At 41.6% G+C, this 26,917-nt stretch overlaps 1 protein-coding gene across 3 annotated transcripts in view; it reads left to right on the top strand.

Annotated features, from left to right (window-relative positions):
- Window positions 1-26,917, top strand: part of Trpc4 (transient receptor potential cation channel subfamily C member 4) — a 158,152-nt gene that overhangs the window by 59,875 nt on the left and 71,360 nt on the right. For 2 of the 3 annotated variants that reach the window (XM_040754428.1, XM_013118661.3), the window contains exon 3: window positions 4,295-4,813. The exons of the other annotated variant lie outside the window; for it this stretch is intronic. In XM_040754428.1, coding sequence (XP_040610362.1) covers window positions 4,295-4,813 — 519 coding nt within the window. The remainder of the gene's footprint in view (window positions 1-4,294; window positions 4,814-26,917) is intronic. 3 annotated transcript variants of the gene reach the window in all.

The raw sequence follows: 26,917 nt of genomic DNA, 5'->3' as shown, positions 1-26,917 counted from the left end.
TTCCTCCATGTTAACTAGTGTTTACTATTTCATCACTTCTAATATAAAAAGATTCCAAGAAAATTGTATAATATATATATTTATGAAAATTGACATAATGATGATTTTATGATCATCTCCATATTTTATACATCAGAAATGTTTATATTTTCCCCAGTTTTATTGCTTAAACTCATTGATTTTTCATTAATTCTTTGAGAATCTTGTACAATGTGTGCTTCGATCATATTTAACTCCTCCTTCCATGGCCCCTTTACCACCCTTGTGTCTGTGTTTAGAAACCTATCAAGAATATCCCTAGAAGACTGATGAAGGGAAAGGAGGAGAAGTGGAGGGGTGAGGCGAGGGAGGGGGTGGGAGGGGAGGAGGGTAGGTAAGTTATTGTTGAGATGTAATATGTGAGAGAATAATAACAAAAAATCTATCAAGATGAGTTTGTGCTGACCGAGTACTCCTATATATGTAGCCTCCTGCTGGACTGTGGTCTGCTTGCTACACTCCTAGAGAAAACTGACTCTTTCTCTGTGTCAGCTCCTCGGGTAGGGGTGGGGTTTAGTTCCTCCATCCCCTCTCCATGCTGAGATCTGGTGAGCTGTGCTTGCATGGGTCATGTGCGTGCCATCACAGCTGCTTTGAGGTCACGTGACCTTGACATGGCCTGCAGACACACCTGTGTTTACACACCTCCTCTGGCTCGCCATTCTTCCCACCTCCTCTTCTCAACAATCTCTGAGCTTTGGGAGGAGGGGCTGTTTACAGATTCCCATTTAAGGCTGGGCGTCCTGATAGGCCTGATTTTCAGTGCCACAGCCAGTTGTGGGTCTGTCTGTTAACATCATCTACTGCCAATGGATCCCCTCCCCCGTATTTGGATCTTATTCCAGATAATATGATTTTACTTTTTCTTCTGATCTTTCGTGTTCTTTAGCTCACCCATCGTAGTTGTATATTTTGTCATTAATAATTTCCATATTAAAAACTCTCTGAATAATATATTCTGCTTTACATATTGTTAGCTTAGAGGAACCCACTGACTTTTGCTCTAGGAACATTACAGGGGACTGTGTGAGTGTGTCAGACACAGGGTCTGGTAGCTTTGCCAAGCCCAGGACCTTATGAGCTGTCAGAGGCAGATTTGCCTCATTTCCTTCTTAAAATTTAGTTTTGACACGCATAGTTAATTCATGTTTAGGGATGTGTGCACACTAAGCAGACCCAGCATCTGAGTCATCTGTGATTTCCTTGTAGTGAGAATACTCAAAATTGTAGCTTCTTTTCCCATCTATCCTGCGACTCCAGTGATTGAAATACTTTGTGTTTCACACCTTGGGAGCAGGATCTTGGCAGATGTGTCCAAGCCTGCCCCGTTGCTAGGTCTGGTCTGGCCTCTACAGACCTGTCATTTCTTAGGAACAGGAATTTCCATTGCCACTTAATGCTCCTGCTACCTTCGTCTTTCTCCTTGACTGTCTTTTACTTACATGAGACATTTGCCAGATATTTCCCTTTTATGAAGAAATCTGGTGTATATGTTATGGTCTACTACTTGATAGTCTCTGACAGTCAAAAGGATAGAACATTCTTTCCTTCAGTACAAATAACTGCATTGTTTCAAAAATTAAATGTGATACTTTCCTTCTCTGAAAGTCTAATTTTTCAGTTTCTTCTCTACCTGAGAACTCTTTGATCTGTGCTTTGAAATAAAATCCCCCCATTGAGTCTTCTGGTTTCGATGCAGTGGGATTTAAGGCAGGTTTTATTGTTTGGGGATTTCATACGTGTGTAGAACGTGTTTCCATGAAATCCACAGCCACCTCCTCCTCCCACCCCAACCTCTACTTGTCTCTTCCAATGTCATGTGCTGTTTGACAGCCACTGAGTGCTACCTGTGTGGAAATCGTTCATCTGAAGGTATGATAGATAAAAAACAATCACATATATGAACTAGGAAGAGATATATATTTTAATTTTTCTAGCTCCTACATGACATATGCAGTTCTTTTAAATTATGAAAATCAATCAAAAAATCAATTGGATGACATTATTATTATATCATGTCTTTCATATGCTGATCACTAATTCACAACCCAGTTTAATTACCTTTCCTATGTTAGTAAAGGAGTGTATGTATGCATGTAAGCTTGTACATATTACATGTTGTAAATATATTTAAACAGTCTCCCCCACTCAGTGTGTAATGGTCCTTATTTGGAATAGCGTTCTTTCTGCATTAGACTCCACAGGCAGCCCCCGATTTTGTGGGTTCGCGCCACACAAATGGCACACACTCTGCATTTAGAGCTGTAAGCATGTAAAGGTGGTCAGTTCACGCTCAGCTGACTTTCATAACTAGTCCTAGATCAAGGTTTCATCACATGTCAGGCCAAACTGCTGGCGGATCCAAAGTGTTATGGGTCTTTGCTTCATAGACTGACTGTGGGCATGGTAGTAAGTCCTTAACCTTTAACCTTATGCTGAAACCAGAGTTGCAAAGCTGCATGTTGGCAACTACACATTGCTTACTCTTTTGGAGCAGTGGGTTAATCCTGAAATGACACAGGTGAATCTGTTTGAATAAGGTTGTAACCTAGGAGATCTACCTCCCCTCTATTCATCCACCCATCTGACCATCCATCTATCCATCACCCATCTGTTCTTTAATTGATTCATTCATATAAATGCCACTCACTTGTTTTTGTCTAAATGGCTCATGTAGAAACATGCCTGTGTGTATGAGTTTTCAAATTCTAAATAGCATCCATTAATTGGATATTAAAATTAATTTTAAATTGATTTGTATTAGAAAATCAAAGAAATCTGCATGTCTGACGGAGAAAGAGTAGTTATATTCTGAATTTAAAAAATGTGTTTGTATAGTACATTGTAAGATAGTACCTGAGAACAAAATGAAATTGCAGAATCCAACCAGTTTGGATTGAACTATCTAGAAAAACGTTCCTGTCTCATAAAACCTGTCTTCTTGTTCTGTCTGCTAGAGCATGCCGAAGATTCTTGAATCATGGAAACTTCATGTTATGAGGCAAACTACTCTACATTAAACAAAGTTGGAAACCTGTTCACATGTTATTTGTCCAATTAAGAAAAGCATCCGTATTAGAAATGGATAATAGCAGGGTGAGGTGGCACATGCCTTCAATCCCAGAGGCAGAGGCAGGGTGAATCTCTCTGAGTTCAAGGACAGCCTAGTTTACATACTGAGTTACAGGAGAGCCAGAGCTATAGAGTGAGATCCTATCTTGAAAACAGACAAACAAAGAGTATGGATGTTATTTTAACATCTATGATATACAAAATGATATTATGTGCACATTTTTCTGTAAGTATGACATATTCTAGTACATTCTACATAGAAAGATACAAAGACAGATTGGATAAATGTCACATTTTGATGAATTTTACCCTTAAAATTGTCATTCATTATTAGTATACAAAAATACATATTCTAATGACAGATATTTCTAGATCTGGGTAAAGTATCACAGTATAGATTTGGAAAGTTCTGTATGCCCTCAGGTTGGAGCCAACTGGCTTCACCATGAAGAAGATGGATGACTTCTGGGAACAACAGTTGGCCTCTGAGGGAATGGAGTCTGTGTGTGCAGATAAATCCAGGGCTGCGTGATGTTAAAACGACTCAGTTAGAAAAATCATTCTCTTTACAGTAAGACTAAGGGAAATATTCAACCTCTGCAAGAGTGTTCACCTGCACGTATGTGCACCATGTGTGTTCCATACTCACAGAGGCCCGATAAAGGCGTTGGATCCCCTGGAACTGGAGTTACACATGGTTCAGAGCTGCCTTGTGGGTGCTAGGAACTGGGCCCAGGTCCCCCTGGAAGATCAGCCAGTGCTCTTAACCACTGAGCCATCTCTCCAGCCCCAGTATCTTGGTTTTTAAAGCAACTCTTTTTTTTCTTAGTTTATTTCTTGGTGATCAAGCCAGTGTCTGTGGAAAAGCAAGGATTATCTGTTGAGAAATAAATATGAAGTAAGGTAGGCATATAATCTAGTAAACCGTTTACATGTCACCTATTTTAATATTTCAGAAAAAACTCACTATTTTGTAGGGAGGATATTTTATTATAGTGGAGTTAATTTTTTTCTTTTGGGGGGTGGGCATAACAAATGATTTATGGTTCTTGCTCAGCACAGCTGTCCTGTGCTGTTTGAGATCCAGAAGCTTTAAGAAGTGGGCGTGGACCCTTCAAGAAGTGGGCGTGGACCTTTGAAGAAGTGGGCGTGGCCCCTCACTGCTGCTGTGTTCTCTTCCCAGGTGCCTCCCATTCTCCTCGATAAGCAGTTCTCTGAATTCACTCCAGACATTACACCTATCATCTTGGCCGCACATACAAATAATTATGAGATAATCAAACTTCTGGTCCAGAAAGGTGTCTCGGTGCCCAGGCCCCACGAGGTCCGCTGTAACTGCGTCGAGTGTGTCTCCAGCTCAGACGTCGACAGCCTCAGGCACTCACGGTCCAGGCTCAATATCTACAAGGCGCTGGCCAGTCCCTCGCTGATCGCCCTGTCGAGCGAAGACCCTTTCCTTACCGCCTTTCAGCTAAGCTGGGAGCTGCAGGAACTGAGCAAGGTAGAGAATGAATTCAAGTCGGAATATGAGGAGTTGTCTAGACAGTGCAAACAATTTGCTAAGGACCTCCTGGATCAGACACGGAGTTCCAGAGAGCTGGAAATCATTCTTAATTACCGCGATGACAATAGTCTGATCGAAGAACAGAGTGGAAACGATCTTGCGAGGCTAAAATTAGCCATTAAGTACCGTCAAAAAGAGGTGAGTGTTACCAGGCACGATCCATCAGTGAGATAGAATCGCACCCTGACAAGCCAGCGCTGCTCTGAAGTGGCGTGGCATTTAACAGCGTTTTAATCCTTTTTATAAGTAGGTGGCATTTCATGGTGGCCAGATTCATAATTACCTCCACACTGGAGAATATGGTAAAGTGGTTTCAATAATTGGAAGCTGCTTCTGGCATCTGTGTGAAAGCACGTACACTCACTTGGAATAAGATGGAAAGGTAACAAATTTTGGATTCCCCCAGGCCAGGGGGAGAATTATGACTCGGTCATTTGTATCTTTTGTCAATCTAGACTCTTGATAGTGACCCAGGTAGCTTGTTGAGTTTCCTCCTTTACTTAATAAAATTGATTTTATACTGTTCATATATTATATATATTTGAAATATTTTCCTTACAATTTCATAAGAGGAATAACACATGTGTGTGGGTGTGTTTCTAATTAAGTATAATTATAAACTATTACACTTAAATGTATTATTAGGAATTAATACAAGAAGAGTCTCTTGTTCAACAGCAAATGAATATATTGGAAATTCTCATGTTTGCTGACTTCCTTGATCTGTCCGGGATAGGAGGCTCAAGAATTACTTGTGGAGAATGACTTTCCAGGGAGTTTGGAGACTTTGATGTTTTCAATGTCAAAATCTAGACCACTCACATCTGTACCTAGAGCACTCACATCTGTACCTAGAGCACTCACATCTGTGTCTAGAGCACTCACATCTGTGTCTAGAGCACTCACATCTGTGTCTAGAGCACTCACATCTGTGCCTAGAGCACTCACATCTGTGTCTAGAGCACTCACATCTGTGTCTAGAGCACTCACATCTGTGCCTAGAGCACTCACATCTGTACCTAGAGCACTCACATCTGTACCTAGAGCACTTATATCTGTACCTAGAGCACTCACATCTGTGCCTAGAGCACTCACATCTGTACCTAGAGCACTCACATCTGTACCTAGAGCACCCACATCTGTACCTAGAGCACTCACATCTGCACCTAGACCACTTTCTGTTTACTTACAGTTCTCCAGGATTTTTATCTCCATAGACTATTGGTTCTTTTTCACTCTTGAAAGAAAATAACTATCTATTCCTAAACAAGATGTAGAAAACTACATAATATAGAAGTGGTGGGTGGAGGAAAAGAGACCATTCAATTTTATTTTTATTAAGATTCATTTTTATTTTATGGCAATGAGTGTTTGCCTGAATGTAAGTACACTGTGTGCACGCAGTGCCTGCAGAGGCCAGAAGGGGGAGTCAGGTTTCCCGCACTGGAGTTACAGACAGTTGTGAGCGGCCATGTGTGCTATGGGTGCTGAGAGCCGAGCATTGTACAAAAGGAGCCAGTGCTCTGAAGTGCTGAGCAGTCTCTCTATCCCTGAGCTGACTCCATTTGAAAATGTCCAGTTGCCGTTATACTGGGCATTGTCTGTTCTGTGTCAGTCCTGATGCATTTCCATTTCTACTTACTAAATAGTCTAGATTTAGGATCCCTGAGCTTGCTTCCTTGAGTTTTGACTCTTACCTGGTTCTCACAGCACCTGAGACTAACTGAAATCCCCACGAAGAGAAATGGGCGCAGTAGTGCTGTGCACTTTCCCTGACTCGAAAGCCACTGACTTTGTGCTGACTTGAGTCTTGGTCCTAATGTTTGAGAATCAAGGGCCTAATGTCTAAAGTAAACTAAAACAATCTTAGTATGCCACCATCAGAGGAAGTGATGACAAATTTACATGATTTTCAAAGTTCTAAATACCATTGAGACATCTGAAAATCTGTTGTGCTCTTTGTAGCCTATGGCATGGGGTAAGGTGACCATGGGACTCACTTTGGGTCAGGTTTTAAAGATCCCTTGTCACCACAGCGTCATGATTGCCTTTCTTTGCTTTTCTTTAGGGTTGGGGGCGGGGTTTATAAGACTGACTTATGATGGCCAAGGTCATTTGTGCAGTGTTGACTTTTCCCTTTATTCTGTGAGTGTAATAAAATCATCCAGATGTTCACACCACGAAACAAAAACCAAGAAGACAAAGTGGCCATCTGCTTGGCTAACATGTTCATCTTAGCAGGCTTGAATCAGCTCAGGTTCATTCATTCATTCATTCATTCATTCACCATCATCAACATCATTTTCTTACACTGTTCTTGATCCTTCTGTTTAAACTTTGCTTTCAGCCCCAGTGACTTTTTGGAAGCCCAAGAACAAACTTTTGATTTACTGCTTTACAATAACCTCATGACAGAATGCTTTTAGTGAGGTCTAGTCCTTTCTGCTACTGAATTCTTGTTTAAAAATTGTCCAAGACAGGCATTTTAACTGAATTTCTTGCATATGTATCTGCTTGTATATGTTGGCTTACAACTCAGTTTCCTGCAGCTTATTCATTCATTTCTCCATTCATTGTGGCTTTTGAAGACATTTCACATAACAAATTCCAGGCGGAGCTCAGGGCACTAGTCCTGGTGACGACCCAGCTCAGCTCTTCCACACACCTTATAGTCAATCAAGAGAGACAGTAAACATATGGAACCATTAAAAATATGTATCCCTCCTTAATATCTGTTTCCTTACCTTAGTTCTCTGACTTCTGCTTGATTTCACAAAGTGAGCTCACCTTCAAAGCCTAGGGAACAAAAATCACACTTTGAGTACCTGTTAGGCATGTCAATATCACAGTAACTGGCCATTCCAAACACCCTTTCTAGATATCCATGTTACCCTGCTAATATGCAACTATGATTTCAGAGATAATGGGACCCACAAATATACCAAGATTAAAGACAGGCGAAATTGAACCTGTAATAAGAAAGTAAGAGTTAGTAATGGCCTTTTAGAGGAATGTTTCTGAGAAACATTACTTTCCCATTTTCTCCTTTCATCTCTAGGTATCTCAGTGGGGAAGGAAAGCAACAAATTCTTTGTTTTTGTTTTGTTTTCGTCTTTTTGTTTTAGTATAGGCAAGCTTTATTGCACACTTGCTGTATTACAAATTTTAGTTTTTTAAAACATTTTAAAAATTTATTTTAGAACACATATCCATTCCCTCGCCCTCCCATCCTCCCATGCTCCCCACCAACCCCCCAATCCACCCCCACCCACTCCCCAGGGATAGTGAGGCCCTCCACAGGAGACCATCAAAGTCTGTCACATCATTTGGGGGAGGGATCAGGCCCTCCTTCCCGTATCTGGGCTACAATAGTATCCCTCCATAGGGAATGGGCTCCCAACATCCTGTGCTCCAGAGACAAAAACTGGCTCCACTGTTTGAGGTTCCATAGACTGCCCTGGTCTCCTAGCTGGCACCCACATTCAGAGGGCTTGGTTCAATACAATGCGGGTTCCCTAGCTTTACGACTAGTGTCTGTGTGCTCTCATTAGGTCAGGTCAGTTGTTTCTGTAGGTTTCTCCAGCACAGTCTTGGGTCCTTTGCTCATCCCTCCTCCCTTTCTGCAACTGGATTCTGGGAGCATGGCTCAGTGGCTGTGGGTGCCAGCAACAGTGATTCTTATGTGGTTTTTCATTCGGCATCCAAGAGCAGGTTTTTCTGGAGCTGATGACTTCGAGAGGCAAAGTGACGTTGTTTGACTGATAGCAGTATAAAAATATCCATAATAAAATTTTACTCTTGTGTATACCCTTTAAAATCAGAAATTGGATTTTATGAAACATATTTCTAGGTTATCCAGAAGGTACTGGCTTCAAAATATTTGATTCTAAAATTTTGAGCAAGACCATGTGTCTTAAATAAAACTCTACTTTAGTGGAATGCCTTGCTTTCCATGTTTTTATTATAGGTTTTCCTTGGTTTAGCCTAAACTAATTTGAAGTTTGCCTCAGATCTATGTCTCATTACTTCCCATTAATCTTTGGGCTGGCTAAATCCTTATTTATTCTTGAATTCTCTCCTCACAGCCCATTTCCCCTGGAATGCATTATCTCTCTGGGGTAAACATCCTAACTGTATACAAAGTAATGGGAGTCATCTTAGGATAGTCATTATGTTGAATGTTAATGTAAAATATCAGTTTAAAAACACTCAGGGAGTTAATGTGTTGGTGACTGTGTGAAGAATATAATACTGTAAAGACATATCTTGCCTCCCAGGAAACACCCTTATTATGTACACCCTACATTGCATTGTGTTCCTGCGTCTCCTCCTTTAGGCTGTATTAGGAGTGCTCCTGTCTTGGTCACCAGTCTTAATTGCCTCTGTCGCTGTACAGTAGCATATACATTTGAGTGAGGTGAAGAACGTCTCAGATCTGGATAAGTCTGTGAACGTTTTCTTATATGTTTGCTTTGCCTGATTCAATGACAGTGTTTACAGCAATCTCAGTAATCGTCACCTGATGGATTCATCCATTGTCTTCATCTACTTACTATTGGCCTGATAAAAATATTAACCAAAAGCATCATGGGGAAGAAGGGGTTTATTTCATCTCAGCACTTCCAAGTCAAAGCCCATGACTGAAGAAACTCAGGACAGGAGCTTAAGGGAGGGACTGGAGCCAGAAGTGAAATAGAGACTATGGAGGAGAGCTGCTCACTGGCTTGATTCCCTCAGCGTGCTTGCTTTGATTTTATATGTATATGGATATGGATATGATGTATATGTGGATTGCAATCTTCCATATCAATAATCAGTCAAGAAAATATTCCCATCAGACTTGCCCACAGGCCAGTCTTATCAAGGCATTTTCTTAACTGAGAGTCTCTCTTCTCCGACTGCTCCAGCATGTGTCAGCTTGGCAAAAACTAAGTCATACATACATTAACATCATTTACGCTGGAAGTGGACTGACGATTTGTTCAAATGCTTTTCTAGATAACAAAAATGTTCCAGTATCTTGCGTGCCAGGAATCTGCCCATTTCTGTGACTTAATCTAAAGATGTCAAAGCTGTAGGAGTCATTCATTGTAAAGCAAACGTTAACTTGCACCAGTCATGTGTAACTTTATTGCAGTACTTGCTGTGCATAAATCTTGAAACAAACAAGCAGTGTGAAAACTCTTTGGGTTTTGTTTTATCTTATTATATGGATTTCCAGTCACAGAGAATTAAATTGTGTCAAGTGTTATCCTATAAAATGTTGGGCTCTGGGTGCAAATTCAGCTTCTAATGGCAAAACATATTTCTTCTGTTTGCCTATTATGTGTGTCAAACATTAATCCTTTTGATCTCACTCAGCTGTGACAGAGAGTATCCTCTGAGCAGGTCTGGAGCCCATGTCCCAATGCACTCAGAATGAACAGTCTCACATATACCTACTTCCTAGGCAGACTGAATTGTTACTGTTTATCAGGTAAGAGAGAGAGAGAGGCATGGCCGGGGAAGTGTCTTAGGAAACTTGTCTCTTGGTCTCTGGCATCATCTTCGAGGTTGTAGAATCTGTGAAGGCTAAAATTATCCCCATGCTGTCATTCCTCATGTTTGTAACATCACTGAATATGTGTGGAGAGCTTGACAGATTCCCTAAGTATTTGTATAGCCCAAATCTTACTTAGGTTCAGTCAGACATCATTGACAACACTGAAAAACTAATAGAGCTGCAGAGTACCCTTAACATTGAATAACAGGAAGCAGAGAACCGCATCCTACTGAGTGAAAACATCACAGACTAACCTCTTCATGACTTCGCAAACTCAGCTGACAGTTTCTGCAAATGAGTGACCTAGGCACCTATATTTAATTTACCTTTTCCTTGACAGTGGTTCATCAGCGCCATTGTGGTTTTGAATTTAACCTGGGCTTTAGTCTTGTGGGTTAATAGTATTGGTAAAGGGAGAAGGGGAGAAACCTGATGCGGGATATTTGATCCAAGACTATTAATAAAGTTAACCTTGAATCAGGCAGGCGGAGTCAATGACTAGCTGACCAGAATTAGCCATAGAGATTTTGGAGGACCCAGGATATGATAGAGAGGCATGGGAATTAATAGGGAGGGGCTCGGAAAGATTCACCAGCCCTTTTGATCTGGGAAGTACGAAGACAGGGTCAGCTGGTCATTCCTCTGCTGCTGTCCTGCTCTACTAGGATTTTACATCAATATCTGACTCCTGAGGATTTTTTTAAAAATTAATAATAGGACAATTTAGATAAATGCTTCAGAAACCAAGTTTTGATCAGCCCCTCTGCTAAGCCCCCACTTTCCCCTTTATCTAGCCTTTATTAAAACCAATGAGAAAATGTGAAGATTTGTATCAGTTAGACATGTCCTCTGTGTGGGTACTGAGCTTATCCCAGCATTCTAGAGTTCCTTTGCATCTAAGAATTGTGATTTTTACATTTCTGGATTTATTCAAACTTTCATGATCAATGGATAATATTGGTATTAAAGGAAGTATGAGGGACTGAGGATCAAAGTCTGTAGCCCTAAGACCATTACCCACGGCGAATGCATCAGCAGACGTGTGGCTGAGGGACCACACATACACTGAAAACAGCAGAAACGACACAAAATGGCGCACAAGGTCTCCATTTATCATTTTACAAACTCCTTACTGCTAATGACAGTTAATCCAAGCTTCTTACAGTATGAATGAATGAACCTATTAAAAATAAGACCCCCAAACGCTTCTAATGTTTTGTGACAAGGTTCTACCCCACTGAGATACCTGGAAAGTCCAGCATGTACTTTTGATCGGTAGTGGAAGACATGACCACCTCTCTGTCACTGTTTCTATCTTCCTAACTGTCTATCAATATCTGTCAGTCAGCTGTCTATATCTTACCGTAAGGATGTGTCACTACTTATTGTCACCCCCAAAATAAAGTCATAGAGAAATCGGTGATCACCTCACCTCTGGCAATTTTCTTAGAGTGGCTTGTGACTTGGTGAATAAGGGGCCCCTCCCCAGAGTTGGAATGAAGAAACAGTCTAGGTCGGTGTTAGGATGTCAGCTCACAAAGCCACACTGAGTCGCATAAAATGTGTAGAAGCAATCGTCCTTCGTCTGGCTGCCTGCTCCCTGCCGATGCTCTGCAGCAGACACTCCTAGACCAAAGCCAGGGTCCTGCTTCCTCACTCATTCATGCCTGCTGTTGCTGTGGGTCTCAGACCCCCAGATGCTTCTCCTCGGCGTCTTTCTGAGCATCACACATTTGCACGTTCCTGCGCCTGCCACCGAGTAACAGAGGAAGCAGACGCCTGTGCAGGGCTTGTCAGCTAGCTTGCAGACTATGACAGGTCATTAGGCATTTAATTTAACACTAGGCTTTTAGAGCTCGGAATTTAGTCCCTGTGGGTTTCTTTGGAGCTAATTAAATGACAGATAATGACTTTCTCCTAATTCTTATCTGAACGTAAGTTATTTTTCTTTCCACAGTCAAATTTGTGACTGTGTGTATCTACAACATTCTATAAATGGTGATTTAGTCTTTTCAACTGCACTGATGAATAAATCACAATGCCACACCCCCAAAACAAAGCAACAAATCTTATCTTTAGATTAGACACAGAAGTTGGCTTATATTTAATATTGCTTCAGACACATAGGAAAACGATTAAGGAATTTATTTCCAAAGAGGATATGTGTGTGAGAAAAAGTTTTCCATGGCAAACACTAGGCTGATGACAGTGATCTTGAAAACTTGCATTGTGTATTGGATGCTTTCTTTGGGTCCTCGAGTGAATTGCTTTCCTGCATAACCTGGTACTTCTGGCTTCATGATGATTGACAAGCTAGCAGGTGATATCCATTACCCAGATACAGTCCTTCCATCTGTCAGTGATTATGGACCATGGCATCTCTGTCTTCTGCACACGTGTGCACACTGGAATTTCAGTATTGTTGTCTCTATGGCCCGTGTTTTCACTGTCACTCATCACTAAGTGAAATTAAGACCTTGCATTTTTCACAGCGAATTTACCATATCCCGTGCCCCCAGAGGAAAATAGAGGTTACCTTTGGAAATAAGTAAATCACAAATACAATTCCCAATACATTCTGTATAACTTGAACACCAATTTTTCCCCTAGGTTGTGCAGGCGAGAATGTTTTCAGCCTATCCCTTTTCCTCATATCCCTTTGATCACTCTAGGAGAGTTCACTCCAAACAGAGGTTATTTAACGTTTTAATTATTGGAAGCACAGCTCCCAAGCAAAAGTCCCTAGGACTGATAATGCCCCATGTGATAGTTTTGTGACTTGCTATTCTGACAGCACGCTCAGAAGCTGTTGTTCACAGATGGCTCCTAGGAGGCACAGCAGAGTGACATGCTTCTGTTGTTTTTAAGACACCCTTTCCCCATCGGCTCTGAGGGGACAGTCAGGGCAGTGCACGTCCCCTGCAGTAGCAGGCAGTGGACACGGCCTGCCTGTGCTCAGGTGCCGGCTCCCGTGTGTTTGCAAAAGCCTGCTTTTCATTTCCTGCAGCCTTAGTTAAATGCTGGGCACTGCTGTTATTCTCCATGGCTTTCTCAAAGCACAGTGATTTTCCCAGTCAGATCTGGGGGAGACCTAGCACGGAGCCTCTTTTGTCCTCCCTTTGCAGGCGTCCCTGCAGTGAAACTAGGAAGTGTGTCTGTAGCTGCTAAGGCAGAGAACACAGAGAAAGTGGGAAGAAACTAGAGCTCTGGCCAGGAGCTACTGGGTAGCCAAGGGGTGGCTCCTGTCTTTCTGTGCCCGCATTTCATGATGTTTAAAGTGTCCATCCTGTGCCAAAGTCCAGGAACAGAAAAGCAAGACAGTAGGCAATGGGCCAACCTTGAATTTCTTCCAGAATTTTCCTAGAATCTTGAGTCTTATTCTCACTAAGATTATATGATGAAGTGTCCTGAAGATACCTCCTTAGAGCCCAGGAATATGGTTCCTAACTTTGCCTAGAGCTTTTATGGGAAGCTTCCAGAAGAAGCCTCCATTTCCAGTCAGTGGAGAAGACATTAGAAAGAAAATTGTGGCCGGGCTTTGGTGGCGCACGCCTTTAATCCCAGCACTCGGGAGGCAGAGGCAGGCGGATCTCTGTGAGTTCGAGGCCAGGCTGGACCGACAGCCTCCAAAACAGAGAAACCCTGTCTCGTAAAACCAAAAAAAAGAAAAAAAAAAAGAAAAGAAAGAAAGAAAATTGTGTACAGGAAGTACCCTTAAGCTCTGTGGGGGGGCACCTTCAGGATTATCCATTCCATTCTTTCTCTCACCTCATGACCACTCAAAAACTTTCCAGCGGATCCAGTCCATGAGCAGGGCTGGGCATCCATCCCCAACACCCATCTTCAAGGCTTTCGCTTCTTCCCTAGCTATGCCCATGCTCTCTGCATGATACCGCCCAATTCTTCACCCCTCTTCCCAGCTCTGCCAAGCACACACTCCCTGTGCTTTTACAATTGGGTTGTAGCTCTGTCATTTTGGAGCGCAAGTAATTAGGCCCCACATCTCCTCTCTGGCGCTAGTTGTGTAATCCCTCCTCCATTTCAGGAGTAAGTCACTGACCACATTTTATGAAGATTGTCCTTCAGGTCTCTCCTCCTCATGAAAATGTGGACCCTATGATGACTAAAACTAGAATTTTGATGTGGTTATATTTAACAGTTGCAGTGTTCCCAATACTATTGTGAGCTCAAAATACATTTTCTGGTTGATTTTTTTTCTTTCTTCAAGTCAAAAGTCTATTTTTGTAATGCCTGGTGTCAGTCAGTGCAGGCGTTTTGTCACTGGTCCACTGGAGGAAAAAAGAAAACAACAGTTTAGGTGTCATTTTCTTGACTGTCTCCACTGTCTACAACACCAGTAAATCTGTGTCTAGGCAACAACAAGAGTGGATTGCTCTCATGGGTTGGGGATCAGGCACTATATAAACACTGGTTAGGCAAGTGTATGAATATATAGTTATTCTATGTTAGTGTAAATTCTTGTAATGAATGAATCAGGTAATTACTGCCCATAAGTCAAGTAAAATAAATCACATTGGTTGCCACCTTGGTTTATCCATCATATAGTTTGGCTTTTATTTGTTCAGGCAGATAAAGCTGAGGCTGTTATTGCTGGAGCATCGATCCTGTGATTGAGGGTAGGAGCCGGGATTCTTGGAGAGCTTTTTAAGTGTAACAAGTGTTGGAGTAAGCCTCTTCAGATGCTCCCTTCCCACACACTTGCCTGCCTTTGCAGCTTGATTTTTACTTTCTCTCTTTCATGTCTTCACAGAACCTGGGGGCTGTATAGCATTGACCCGCACTGGGGCACTATAGGCAGCTGTTCCCAGTGATAAAGAATAATCAAGACCCAGATCGTATAGTGCACTGGCATTTGAAGCAAGGCCAGTTTCCTAGCTTCCCTGTGTGACTCTATGGGCTCAGGGTTTAGTGAGGTCAGGTACTTTGGAGCGTATGGGCCTGGATATGGAAACAGAGGCCTGTTGGCCATGGATTCTAAAGAAGGAGGAGATTGAAGAGGGGTACCAATCACACTCTAAATAATTCAATTTCGAATGCTTATAGTATTTGGGGCTGAAAAAACTATCATGAATATTATTGCTTTTTAACCCCTAAAAATGTTTTCGCATAAGAAAAAGTGAGTAAAATATTTTGAAATAAAATCACTTTACTGTAAGTGATTTATAGTTAGATTAACACAACCACTCAGACAAGCACTTGTTCAAACTCAGAGTCTAAACACTTCAATGAACATGAACATAGTCTGAATATATTAGAATTTATATATATATATATATATATATATATATATATATATATAACAAAATAGTTACCATGTATGCTGTCACACAACTTCAGAACGGATGGAAGCCTTACCCTCCACAGTCCTGTTCATAGTGATTTGCCTTATCAAAATGTGATGGGCTGGTGGCAGACTCCATCCTGGAAGAATGCCAAAGCCCCAATCCTGCTCACCCAGCTCTCAGCTCCCATGGGTGTGTCCTTCTGCCTTTTGTGGCCATGTGCTTTTTTTCTCCTCAGTTTTGGGTTAAAGTGTCCAATAATTACTGCAGATCAAAGGGTGAGGAAACTAACAGGAAAAATTCTCTGGAGCCCCAAGAATCATTTGTGAATACACTACGTGTTTACACCTTAGACATACCTTTGTGGATCTGCATCTGTACAAATGGTTAAGAAACCATGTGATAGGAGGTGTTAGCATTTTGTAAATCATACAATAGTGGCTCAGGAGGCTCAGTGATTAAGAGCACTGGTTAATTTCCCTGAGGATCCAGGTTCGGTTCCCAGCACCCACATGACGACCCACAGCCAGCTCTAACTTCTGGCCGCCACAGTCACTGCATGCACACAGCTCACAGATGTACATGCAGGTGGGACACGCATATACATATAAGTAAACAGATGTTTTTAAAACTCTAAACAATGTGGATTTTCTCCTGAATACCTTAAAAGAAACCCATAGAAGGGTTTGTTAATGTAAGCAATAATTTGATAAACCAGATATTATCAGCAAAGTAATGAATGGGGATCCTGTTGTCAAAGTTTAGAGAATGACTTATTAATTATAAAAAAATGTAGTAAGAGGCTATCCAAAATGTCAACAAGATATTATTACGTGATATCTGATATGTGGCAAAAGACCACATGTAACACAGAGTTGGGCTCACTAAGGTGGCCATGCATTACCATATGCATTATGCATCTTTGAAAAGAAGAAGGTCCATTGTTGTCAAAGGACTTTGGATGGCAGATTAGAATGACGAATTGGAATGCCTGCAGACTACTAAGGAATGAGAAAATACAATGCGTTCAGATGAAATAATTTGGAAAACTCTTTATGCGGAGTCATTTACAAATCATTCTATTAATGATGAAGTTGAGCAATCTGAGCATTTACTTCCATTTCCAAAAGGTAAATGAGCTCTGATTTCCATGCTCACACTGTAAGAGTCACCCACACAAAATAAATCAATAAATAAATCAATAGCTGTAAAACATAATGCAGTGCAAACAGTACGCATTCCTCTATGGCATCCCTTGCTTTCAGCAATAATATTGAAGAGCGTTTTAAATGTCGCTTTACAGCACCCACCAGGGACATGCCATTTAACACTTTGTTGCATTTCTTCAAACATTAAAAGAAGCGATCTCATTACAGCATTTGCTCTTCTATTCTTAAGATCTCAGAGAACGTTATAGTTTAGCTTGTGAATGTTCCTGAAGGTTTATAGGCTAAAGGCTTGGCCTCTAACCTGTGTCATTGTTGGACTTCTGGGAACTTTAGGAGGTAAGGATGGTGGAGGTAATTGGCAGTGACTGAGGGTATGCCTCTGAGGAAAATTATTGAGACAGGTCCTCCATGCTTGCAAATCTCCCAGAATGTTCCATCTTGTCTGGGGCCTCAAAGCAACAGAAACTGACTGTAGACTGAAACATGTGAAATGATGAGCTCAAACAAACAGTCTTTCATTTGTGCTATTTTGCCACACTGGACAGAGAAGGAACACAGTGGTGAAGCTTTGGCAGTCCGGAGATGGCTTCCAGTCTTCTTCAGCCATAAGTAATGGCCCCCTATATTGGCATTGTGGAAACTAAGAATGTGCAGGCTGTGTTTTCAATCATGAGACGCTATTCTCCATCTGTCTCTTGGCAAGCTTCGTGTTTAGTCTGTGAAGTGGAGAAAGGCAGTTCTTTGTTTGGGAGACTCTTCTAGTGGGCCATTCTTCAAAATCTTCCAAATACAATAAATATTTTTGCCAGGCAGTGGCCAGAAGTTTTTTTACATTGTTCTGTATGTCTCTTTGTAAATCACCAACAGGTTCATGTGTTTAAAGTTTCATCCCCACCAATGATTGAGTTGACCTGCATCTGCATTTAGTATAAAATACAGATCCCTGAGGGCTGGAGAGATAGATCACAGGTTAAAGGCACTGGCTGCTTTTGAAGAGGACCAGGATTTGATCTCAGCACACACATGGTAGCTTGCAACCATCTGTAACTCCAGTTCTGGGAAATTAGATGCCCTCTTCTGACTCCCACAGACACAAGACATGCACCTGGTGCTCATAAATGCATGAAGGCAAACATTCAAACACAAATAAATATGAAAGAAAATGTCTAACACTAATGGTTTGAAAAGGAATATATTTAAGAATGTACCTGTGTAAAACTTTCTTTAGCAACATGGTAAATGTATTCAGATAAAACTTGGAAAGCAATCTGTTTCAGGGTTAAAATATAAAACACGAATTTCAATACTTCAGTAAGTCTCTTACTGTCTGGGGTGTTGGCACACAGACATTTATTTGTAGCATTTCTCAAATACCAGCTATTCTTATTTAAACACATTTTCAAACTTTAGGCTACTTAGGTCAGATTTCTTATAAAAATGTTTGCTACATAATGTCATGTAAGGAAGTGCTCATTAAAATGTTCAGAAAGTTATTTCTGTATAGAACATCCAGTTTCTGGGGGGAAACAGCCCCGGCTGCTTGTCTCTTCAAGCCAACTAAAGGGCAGATGTGGGCTTTATGATGAGAAATGAGAAGATGTCTGCTACCCTTCTTCTTTGGATTGGAGCAAGCAGTGGTACCTCTCTGCATCATGTTCCAATGGATGTTTCCAGAATGAGAATTGTGACATGTGGGAAGGGAGCCAAGCTCAGTGTTACAGAACTGGCCTCCACTGTACCAGACTGTGGTTCGGTCCCAGCACTGGGGGGGGCGTCAAAACATATACCTCTGGTATTTATGTTGCATGGTGAAACTATGTTTATGTTTTTATGTTTAAGCACTAAAATATGACATGATTTCACAGAGTGAAAATCAGGATGCCTTTCCGGCATCCTGCAGGGTGCCCATGCTCCCATCCCCATGGCCCCTTCCCTAGTCTAAACAGCACTGGAAGCAAGATGAGTGACCAGTAGCACCGAAGAGCCTCCCATTCTGTTGCCCTCCCCCTCCTGACGACGCTGAGTTTACAAAGAACCCGGGACAATCCCATTTTCAGGTCAGATGGCTGGCAAGCTTCATTCTCATTTAGCATGTGGTGTGACATGTGAACAAGGTTTTGGAATTAGTGGGTGTATTTGTGGGAAGGGCACAGAAAGATAGAGTCAATTGTTTTTATTCCTTTCATTTGTAACCTTCTATAGATATCTCAGAACCATTCACTTCTGGCCCCGGTAGTCTGGTGAACACTGAGAAGTCATTCTGAAATGGCATTCTTCTCAGGCTGGGGTCAATGTTTTCTCTTTGTTTTTTGACTTTCAGAAATTTGACTATGAACTTTTTGGAGTAATTTTCTGTTTTGAGGCGTTTGAATTTTCTGAAGCTTTGATTTTGTATCTATCACTATTTTAGAAAGCTTTAAGACATTATTCAAGTCAATTATTTCTCTAACTGATTTTCCTCTGCCTCCCTCTTTCCTTCCTTCCTTCCTTCTTTCCTTCCTTCCTTCCTTCCTCCCTTCCTTTTTCCTTTCTTTCTGTCTTTCTTGTTGTTTGCCATTGGTTTTAGTTTGGAGAAACGTTTTGCAGTATAACAAAGTCATCCTGGAATTCATGATTCTTCTGTCTCAGGCCTGGATGCTGGCGTTACTGGGATCACAGTATGCACCACCTTACCCAGCTTGTTCCTTTTCAGAGTCTGCTGACATTGTCCCATGCACATGAGGGGCTCTACAATTGTTTAGTATTTTTCTTTCTTCTTCAGATGGGACAATGTCTGTCCTTCTGTGTTCACACTGATTTATTCTTCTCTGTCACACCCATTGTGCTGTGAAGATCTTTTAGTAACATTCTTAAATTTTAGATACTTTGGTTTTCAGGTTCAAACTTTCTGCGTGTCTCTTGCATGGTTTTCATATATCTGTGGAAATTGTTGATATGACACTTTTTTCCTTTGCTTTCTTGAGCCTTGTGATGACATTAATGTTCTCTAGAGTCCTCATCTGCTGAGGTCATTCTCCAAGCCACCCCACGCAGATTGCTCCTGAACTTTCCCGTTTGCCTCTTACAATCTCTCTAGTTTTGCTTCTCAGTTTTGAAGGTGATTTATAAAAACCTCAGCTCAATTTCTCTGGCCCTCTTTAGCCTTGTATTTGCGAATTCTGCTCTGCACACAAACAATTCGAGATCCTGTATAACTTATCTCTCAGGCTCTCAGTATGGAATTATCTCATTTCTCAGTAGATCCAACTGCCCAAATCCCGGCCTCTATTTCTAAAGGTCAGTATCATTCTGGATTTTAGATTTCCTTGTTCTACATTGTAGAACATCTGTAGATCATTCTCAGGCTGACAGCCTTTTGAACGTCATCAACAACAAAACTAGTGAAAAGGGGGAACCCATTGTTCTATCCTCCATGTTTTAGTTCTTTTATGATAATCTCCTAATCTTTATTAAATTGCAGACTTGTGGTTGTTTTTCATTTTGTTTTGTACAGAGTTCTGTCTATAGTATTCTAGTGTATCTGTCTGCTAGGTATTCCATAACAAGAAGACACGCACTGGGTATTTTAAAGATTTGTAATTATTTTCTTAAAATTGCCTTTTTAAAATAAATTTTATTTAAATTAGAAAATGATTTTATTTTACATACCAATCCCAGTTCCCTCTCCATCCCATCCTCCCATCCTACCTCTACCCCCCCATCCCATCCCCATCCACTTCCCAGGGAGGATGAGGCCTTCTATGAGGGATCATCAGAATCTGTCAAGTCATTTGGGGCAGGGCCTAGCCCCTCCCCTGTGTATCTAGGCTGACAGAGTATCCCACCATGGGAAATGGGCTCCCAAAGCCCGATCCTACACTAGGGACACATCCTGGTTCCACTGCCACAAGCCATGTAGATTTCCCAGTGCTCCTAGCTGACACCCATGTTCGGGGGACCGGGTTTGGGCCTATGCTGGTTCCCCAACTGTCAGACTGTCCATGACTTCCCCCTTTCTCTGGTCAGCTGTTTTTGTGGGTTTTCCCAGCGTGGCCTTGACCCCTTTGCTCATCACTCCTCCCTCTCTGAAGCAGAATTCCAGGAGTTTGGCTCAGTGTTTAGCTGTGGATCTCTGCTTCTACTTCCATCAGCTACTGGATGAAGGCTCTAGGATGGCATTTAAGGTAGTCATCATTCTCAATGTAGGGGAAGGGCATTTAAGGTAGCCTCTCTCCACTATTGCTTAGGTTCCTAGTTAGGGGCATCCTTGTGGATCTCTGCACAATACTCCTTTTTTTTTTTCACTGAATAGTATTCTATTGTGTAAATGTACCACATTTTCTGTATCCATTCTTTGGTTGAGGGGCATCTAGGTTGCTTCCAGGTTCTGGATATTACAAATAATGCTGCTATGAACATAGTTGAACAGATGTCCTTGTTGTATGAGTGTTCATCTTTTGGGTATATGCCTAAGAGTGGAATTCCTGGATCCTGAGGTAGACTGATTCCCATTTTCCTGAGAATCCACCATACTGATTTCTAAAGTGACTTTACAAGTTTGCACTCCCACCAGAGAGAGGCCAGAAGTTGCAGATCACCGTGTAGATATTTTTTGTTTCTTGTTTTTGTCCTTTACTTCCCTGAGATTGCTCTCCATGGTTAATAGGTAGTCCATCAGGAGTTATAACTCACACTCCTGAAGCCATGAGGACCCACAAGGAGGTTCCAGGATACCATAACAGACAGAGATGTTAGACAGAACTGGGTTTTGGTTTTCCTGAGTTCTAGTTGAGTCTGCAGGGGTCATGTTAGTATATAAGATTAATGTGTCCCCATCCCTATAAACAACTCCATCTACAGTATCAGCTGTGATGCCAATTCCCGACACTGAGTGTATCTCTGTTCCTGCACACCCTCTACCTTGATTGAAAATACCAATACCACAGCCACAGGCGTTAGTTTGGAAATACCTACTATATTCTTAATGACTGATGACTACTTCTGCTGAATTTATTTTCATTTCATCTCTGGGGTCTGTCACTTGCTGGGGTTCCTTCCATGCTGTATAGTAGCTCTCAGTTTCACTTTGAGGACAGCTGTTGTCTCAACAATGCCTCCATAGCTCTCATTCTCTATTAGGTCTATAGCATACTGACATGCTATGTGCTGTTTTTGTTTTGTTGTACTGCTCAGCACCTACAGTTAGAAGGCAGTGTTCATTACAAGATCTGCAGTGTCCAGCACCCTGGTAGATGAGTAACACATAGTTGTTGAATTAATCAAATCAGGAGACCAGTATTCTCATCTTGTCCTTCCTTGTCTAAAACGATGTTGTTAAAAATGAGTAACTCGGAAAAATGTCACAACTAACACCATTCTTTTCACAGATCATGACTCATGTGCTGAGAAACGTTTTTCCAACATGTATAGTTCTTTATATTAGTGTTGCTATTTGGATTTTGTTATTACAAACAAGATTTTAGATGGAAACTATTTGGACATCTTTTGACATTCTTTAGTGTTAAGAAATTAATAACTTTTAAAATGTAAATTTAGAGCAGTGATTCTTAACCTTCCTAATACTGTGACTACAGTTCCTCATGTGGTGTCCTTCAACCATAAAATTATTTTCATTGTTACTTCATAACTGCAATTTTGCTACTATTAGAACACTAATGCAAATATTTTTGGAAACTGGGGTTTGTCAGAGTGGTTATGACCCACAGGTTGAGAACCTCCGATTTACATACTATGAGCTTATAAAACAGAAGTGAACTCCATTTCTCTGCTACCTACTCTGCTTACTCCAAAACCATTTTCTGACATCTCCATTTAATGGCAGTTCACTTGTTTTAGGTTAACAAAACAAAACAAAACCCTGTAACCTCTAACCTCTTAAATTCCTGAACTCAGTTAACTCACTGGTCAGAAATTATCATTGACTTTTAAAAAATAATTTTGTATCTAGTATCTATTCCTCTGTCTTATGAATACAAAAGATTACCTGGAAATAAGTCGCACACATCCAAGTGTCAAAGCCCTCACGTTTGTTCTCTGTCTCAGACAATCCCCATGTCTCCCCATGTCATCCCATCCCCATGTCTCCGGTGCCTGTGTGGGGTCATGTGTCCACTTAGACATTTCATGTTCTCCTTGCTTTGGACTTCATCTTCTGTATCAACCTAGAAAAAGAAAATATACAAAACTTAGACATACCCAAGAGAAGCAGCTGTGAGGAAAATAAACTCACAAAGGGCAATTTAAAAATAAAGATGTTTTTTTCCAGCTTCCTAGTTTAAAAATACCACCCTTGTTGAGACTTGTAATGGTTAAAAATAGCTCGTTAAGTAGAGAGGTCATGTTTTTCTAAGATCTGTTTATCAGATATTTTATGTCAAAAATATTTAACAATCAGTGTTCATATTTCAACAGCAATGTCTCGTAAGCCCTCAGAGTAATGCCCCCCCCTTCCAAAAGTATCCAGTGTCAACCACCTCCAGAAGATTCTATGTGGCCACAAAGGGCCTTCATTTCAAAAGGTAGTAACTCAGTATTTAAAGTCCTCTGATGATATGGTGTGGAACAAGTGGAAATTCAAGCAATGCCTCTAGAGTTGATGCACGCATAACACTGCGTCCAGAGGTGCATTCATAATTAATCTACAGGAGCAGTGAGACTTGAAGTTTTAGTAGTGTGACAGATATGCCTGAGAAAGCTTTCTGCTGCCTATTTCTGTGCATCCCAGGCGCTTACCTCACCCCTTATCGTGAATGAATGAGTGTCCATCCTCACACTGGCAATCCTCATGTCCTTAGAATCCTTTGGGTTCTTGGAGGGTAAAGTGTAACCCAAGCATTAATCCATGTAAGACTGTGCTGCCGAAGTCAAGGCAACTTCTAAACCTCTCTGCCTTTAAATCACAGCTACAGGAAAATTTGAACACCACACACACACACATACACACACACACACACACACACACACACACACACACACACGCCACATGTAAAAAGGTAATATCTGGAAAATAAAGATGATATAGACAACCCAGGCCCTTATGTTAGAAGGGTTCCTGAACACCTCCCAGGGTATCCCATGCTCTCTTGTATGTCCTAGGTTGGAAGGTATCTTTCCCATCCCGGAGCTCAAACTTCCATGTACATTTGCAGGAGAGGAGAGAAGGGCAGCGTCTGGAAGAAGCTAGTCTCTGTGAAAACTAGATGATATCGTAGCCAGCAGAGTTTCCTTTATCTCAGCTGACAACTGGCGTGTGCTGTCACAATCCAGTGTGTAGCAGCATCTTAGGAAGCTAGATACAGTGCAAGAGGAAGCGAGATCTGACTGAACTTCTCCAGCTTTTCTGCAGAGCTGTAAGCCAATACTGAACACTGAACTATTTTCCAGTCGTCCTGCACTATGCAATGTCCCATGTGGGCGTGTCCCTGATGGCAGAGGGAGGGAGATGGTGGCTTTGTACTTGGTACTGTGATAAGCACTTCGCAAGGGTCTTATTTTATTATAAGGTGCGTTGTAATCTGCATTTCAAAAAGACACTTTCCAGTTCTGGAGCCGGCACTCTTTGACCTGGCACCTCATTATTTTCTCTGTAAACCAGATGCTGCCGCTCACTTGCTGGCACACAGCCTAAACTAATACATGCTACTCTGCAGGTTTTCTTAGAGATCTGCATGTTGACACAGGAGATGGACCTGTCTAAATGGGAAATAAAAGCGTCACTCACAGCTCTGACATCAGGTGGCTCATACTATGCCTATCAGTTACGTTCAAGCTCAGATGCCAGAAAAAAATATCAGTGCATCTCAGAGTTCAGCCTAGCCAAGTATTTCTGGCTCTACCAAACATCTGCAAATTCTTTCAGGAATTATATTTGTCACTCCTCTCTTTGCAGAATACCCAATGAGAACAACTTAGGAAAGAAAAATTTTAGTTTGGATCCCAGTTTGGGTGTATAGTCTGACTTGGAGGGGAAGGCATGGTTGCAGGACTAGGAGGCCATTCGTCACATTGCCTCTGCAACCAGGAAGCAGAGGAAGATGAAAGTTGCTACTCAACTTGCTTTATTCTTTTTATTCAGTCCTTGACACTTGCCCACAGAATGATCCCACACATTTTAGGGTGGATTCTCCTGTTCAGTTGACCCAATCAAAAACAAAACCAAACAACAACAAAAAACTCCACCACAGACATGCCCAGAGAGTCATCTTCTAGGTGATTCCAGATTCTTTCACATTGACTGTGAGTATTAACCAATTAGGAACTGACATATTTGGGGAGAGGAGAAATAAGAACCATACCACTTGTATTCATTCATTTGTTCTTGTATGTCTTTACTTGTTTACCTCTCATTAAAAAATTAAATACTGTTTGTGACTGTGTACTCCAGGCTATATGAAGACACTGACAAATTAAAGAGTTTCTGGCTTTGGGCTTGAGTCCAGCAGGGAGAATCAATTTTTAAAATTGCGAGATAAACAGTGTAAGAGCAGATCAAATGGCCAACTGAGGGAATGGAGATAGAGAAGGAAAGGACATGTTGGGATTTATAGAGGAGTTTATGACAGTAGGGCTATCATGTGGAGTGAGTGCACCAGGAACCAGCACGGGCTAGCCCTGGAGAGTGACAGGCAGCACTGAGTCCTGGAATGACCTTCCAGAGTGTTTCTGCTTTTACTCAAAAAGCTTTTAACTTTTCACATCTTATTTATTTTAGTTTAGGTGTGTGAGTGTTTGCCTGCATGTAAGTATGTGCCGCACATGTGTGCAGTGCCCACAGATGCCAGAAGAGGGTGTCAGATGCCCTGGGACTGCAGTTACAAACTATAGTGAGCAACCATGTGGGTGGTGGGAACCGAATCCAGGACTCCTGCAAGAACAGCCAGTGCTCTTAATTGCTAAGCCATCTCTCCAGCCCCTACACAGTGCTAAAAATATGTTCAACAGAGAAAATTCCAGGTCAAAGTGCGTATTTTGAAAGATGTTTTGGTACTTTGTTCAGAATAAAGTGAGGCTGATCCTTGCAGTGTGGTAGACAAGAAATGACAGCATTTTGTCCCACAATTACAAGAAAGTGAAGAAATGTGAATTCCGGGCAGAGCCACATTGGATAATTTTTGTTGGGACATGGGGACTGAAGGAAAGGTGTTTGTAGTGTGGTAACAGCTCCTCAGCTAAGGGTGGTAGCTTCCTAAACCCTCCCCTTCCATGACTTGAACTCGCGTGGGCCTTGTGCACGCTGTCACAGTTGCTGTGGGCTCCTGGGCGCGATGCCTCGGTCATGCCAAGTAAAGACTGCTGCTTTGCTGAAAAACGTCTGCTGTGTCTGACTCTTGCCGTCTTTCTAGCCCACTAGATGGTTCCTAGCCCATCCCCTAAATTCCCTAGATTTAGGATGGTTCCTAAATCCTGGGGAGGGGAGCTGAGAGCTGAGCACGCTTTTCCTCTGCACACCCCCTGGTTGTGGGCCTCTGCTGCAGAGAGGCTTCTGTAATGAGAGCTGAAGAATCACGTATCTGTTATGTGAAGATGAGGACGTAGGGGCAGTTTTGGACTATGACCATTTAGAGAATAGTGATGCTCAGGTCTCCCCTTGTGGCCTAGCCAGCCTTGGATTTTTTGGCGTAGGCATGAGTTGGGTTTTAAGCCTCTCCAAGTGGGTTTTAAATCCATTCATAACACAGTTGGTTACTGCCAAAGCATCTATGCCACTGTTTCACCGGGAGACATTGGTTATTTTATCTTTCATGACTCACAGTTGGGTAAGCCTGTTAATTAATTTTCTCCCTAAGTAGCATGCATAGAAACTTACAGTGTTAGCCAAATAGGATGAGGCTCCTAGGTCTATAACACCTTGGTTTTTCCATACCCTATGACTAATTATGTGGTGCCTTCAGCAACGGTGTTTTAGCATCAAGTTCTAGAGGGTTCAAGGAAAATGGCAGTAGCATGTAATGTTTAGGGTTATCTAAGGGACACTACCTACTAACTTCTCAAAAATAGGTATTCCCTACCTACCAATAAGATTTTTATTAAATAGCCTGTAGTACCTAGGTAATTATTAGCCCTGTATTATAAAGTAACTGCATTTACACTCCTTTTATATATGTAGTGTATGTATATATTTTAAGAATCTTCTTACAGTAGTAGGTTTGCATATGTCTTTTTAAAAGGCCTTCAGGGTTAGATATCTCCCCCCTCTATCTCTCCTCTTCCATTCTATTCCATTATTTCT

The sequence above is a fragment of the Mesocricetus auratus genome, unplaced genomic scaffold, assembly GCF_017639785.1.
Source record: "Mesocricetus auratus isolate SY011 unplaced genomic scaffold, BCM_Maur_2.0 Super-Scaffold_100011, whole genome shotgun sequence".
Taxonomy (NCBI): domain Eukaryota; kingdom Metazoa; phylum Chordata; class Mammalia; order Rodentia; family Cricetidae; genus Mesocricetus; species Mesocricetus auratus.
The sequence above is the reverse complement of the archived record's forward strand: the minus strand, read 5'-3'. Positions and strand labels throughout refer to the sequence as shown.